The sequence below is a fragment of the Mastomys coucha genome, unplaced genomic scaffold (assembly GCF_008632895.1).
Source record: "Mastomys coucha isolate ucsf_1 unplaced genomic scaffold, UCSF_Mcou_1 pScaffold11, whole genome shotgun sequence".
In the NCBI taxonomy this organism is placed as follows: Eukaryota; Metazoa; Chordata; class Mammalia; order Rodentia; family Muridae; genus Mastomys; species Mastomys coucha.
Genome location: NW_022196893.1, coordinates 5,847,986 through 5,850,663, shown reverse-complemented (window position 1 = coordinate 5,850,663; position 2,678 = coordinate 5,847,986). Strand labels below are relative to the sequence as shown.

Below are 2,678 nucleotides of genomic sequence, written 5' to 3'. Positions count from 1 at the left end.
GACCTGACCTTTTCTCCAAAGTCACCCTCACCCATCTTTATATAGGCCACAGGGAACTTACCCACAACAACTTCTACCACCTGAGTAACACAGAATCCATCAGAGTAGGTGCAGGTAGTTGAATTGCAGGAAGTCTCAAGTGGGACCCCCAGGCAATTGTAGCACTTCAGCCCCTGAGCTGAGAAAGAAGCCAATACATGAAGGCTAGTGCATGCCCTTCCTAGCCCAGACCCCTCCTCTCCAAGGTCTTTACTTCCACACAGCTGCTGGCCGCTAGGACAGAGCAAGGACATTATTGTCCAGTCACTGCCACCAAAAACAAAAGTGAACCAAGAGCCACCATTGTTCAAATATGCTCAGCATTACTGTCTCAGCTAGCCAGCCTCACAGGAGAGACCTGAACCCCAAGAGGTATTAGAGAGACAGTCACCATATTGGGAAGACATAGATACCAAATGTCTGCTGAAGCGGTGAGTATCTATGTAGTTCCTGGGGCCACCAGACAGGAAGCACTGTTCTGACCTGTCCTACCCTACACCTGCACAGCTGGCCCTGGGTATTGGAGATGACAGAGTACTGAATTTCCCAGAGTCCAGCTCAAAGCTGAGGTTTACCACAAGGCTTCCCACAGTACAGCTGTAACTAGAAGTATAGGGTGTCTGAGAGCTCAGAACCTCTTAGAATAGGGAAGTACTAGCACTGGGGTTTCATGTGGCATGGGCTGGGCATAAGAAAAAGTCAAGTGCCAAGAGTTAAGGATTCCAAAGCACTTGATTTCCAAGTTGGGGAGGAAAAGAAGCCTCTGCCAGTTTGTGTGCACACAGGTCAGTGTCCTGACTGGGAGGCCAGGGCAGCAGGGTAGAGTCTAAGGACAGGCTGCTCTGGAGGCCAGGATTTGTGGCAGAGGTAGTGAGGTCCAAGAGTCCTTCTGGCATGCGGTGATGGTTGCAAGGTAGGTGCTGGCAGGTTTACAGACCCAATAAATCACCCCAGTACTGGGGGCTTCACCCATCACAAGCCAATCCCCAACCCCCTGACCCAGCACACACAGGGTACCAGGCACACAAAGGAAGCACAGGTGTCCCCACAACCCTGAGGTTCTTTTCCATCTCCATTGTACCCTCCTGCCCCTCTCTCATTTTCCATCTCACCTCTTTCTGCACACAGTAGGGTCACAAGGAGGATGAGCATACAGGACTTCGCAGCGTGAGAATTGTTCATCCTCACAGAAGGGGTGCACAGATAAAACCTTGAAAGTTGGAGCAAATTAATAGACCCCCAATCACATCCCTGGGCTCTCACACGACTCAGGCATCCAATCTTCTCTCCCTTCAGCCCTCCATACAGCTTCCCTCAAGGAATAGATGTCTGCCTACTTCTCTTATCCATCACCCACTCAGCTTTTCCTTCCTAATCCCACACTCACACCCACAGCCCCATCCTGAGGGCTCTTCCCTTTGCCCCCTAGCAGCTCCCTCCTGACACCAGTCCTTACTTCCTCTCTGACCAGGCTGCAGGCACAGTGGCAAGGTCTCTCAGATGTGGACTGCAGTAAGTACTGTACTTTCCCTTAGCTCCTCCCAGCTGGCATCCTGAAAGGGGAGGGTTGTCAGGATTTACCTCCTCCAGGCCAGCATATTTATTGTTTAAGAGTTAGCAAGGTTTGTTGGTGACCTGGTCAAGCCAGATTTACAGCAGTTGGGGGGTGGGGGGGAAGCACTCCCAAAAGGGAGGGACCATGGTACAGGAGGAGTAAGAGGGTTAGGGGCCATGGTAGGCTTCTGCTTGCCCTTCAGAAAGTGAGGGAAGGAGGCAATTTGTTTGGCGCTTTCCTAGTTTGTGTGTATGTGTGTGTGTGTGTGTGTGTGTTTTGTTTCATGGTCTTTTTTCGGTTTTTTTGTTTGTTTGTTTGTTTGTTTGTTTTTGAGGCAGAGTTTCTCTGTGTAACTTTCGCTGTCCTAGGACTTGCTCAGTAGACCAGGCTTTCTTCAACACATAGCTATCAAAGGTTTGCTGCAGCTCCTGCTGCTTCTGCTACTTCCACCTGGTTTCTTCCTATTTCTAAATAGAAGGTATGGGTTGCAGTGGCTCAGAGCCCATGCCCCTCTTTCCTACAAGCAGACAAAACACTGACAAATACTGGGAGACTGGCTTTGGTGAACAAGCCCCCAGTAGGCTTTTTTATCCACAAAGTGTGAGTCGTGAGCCAAGAACTGACAACTGTGCTGGGCACAGAAAGAGACCTGAGCTGGAAATCATCCTGCGATGACACCACAGCAAAAGATCAGGTATGCTCAGAGGACAACTGAGTCCCAAAATGGACCACATCATCAGTGAAGCTGAGCACATCCACTTAATCAGGGAAGAGTTCTTACACTCTGGAACCTCTACCCTACCACCATTTAAAATCTCTTTTTGTTACCCTGTAATCTATCATGGAGGCAGACCCCATCTGCCACCAATATCGCCTAACCCAGCACTGGTAGGAGGAAGAGAGCAAGCAAGAAATGTCTCTGTAATCCCTTCACATGCTGTGCTAGGCATTGGCTCATGCATGAACACGTGTATGTGAAGCAGAGTGTCCCGCGCTATCTCCCGCCAGCAGGAACTATGCGGCACACACAGGATCCTTCTGCAGTACAAGCTTTAATGTATCTTGAGAGCGAGATCACAAGCTT

General features: G+C 49.9%; 1 protein-coding gene and 1 pseudogene across 1 annotated transcript in view; one reads left to right on the top strand and one right to left on the bottom strand.

Moving 5' to 3' along the window:
• LOC116073984 (lymphocyte antigen 6A-2/6E-1-like) overlaps positions 1 to 1,577 on the bottom strand; it is a 3,883-nt gene extending 2,306 nt beyond the window's left edge. Inside the window, exons 1-3 of the mRNA XM_031346410.1 lie at positions 1,496 to 1,577; positions 1,152 to 1,249; positions 62 to 178 (exon numbers count right to left, since the gene is read on the bottom strand). Coding sequence (XP_031202270.1) covers positions 62 to 178; positions 1,152 to 1,221 — 187 coding nt within the window. The 5' untranslated portion in view covers positions 1,222 to 1,249; positions 1,496 to 1,577. The remainder of the gene's footprint in view (positions 1 to 61; positions 179 to 1,151; positions 1,250 to 1,495) is intronic.
• LOC116073978 overlaps positions 1 to 2,678 on the top strand; it is a 57,395-nt pseudogene that overhangs the window by 12,858 nt on the left and 41,859 nt on the right.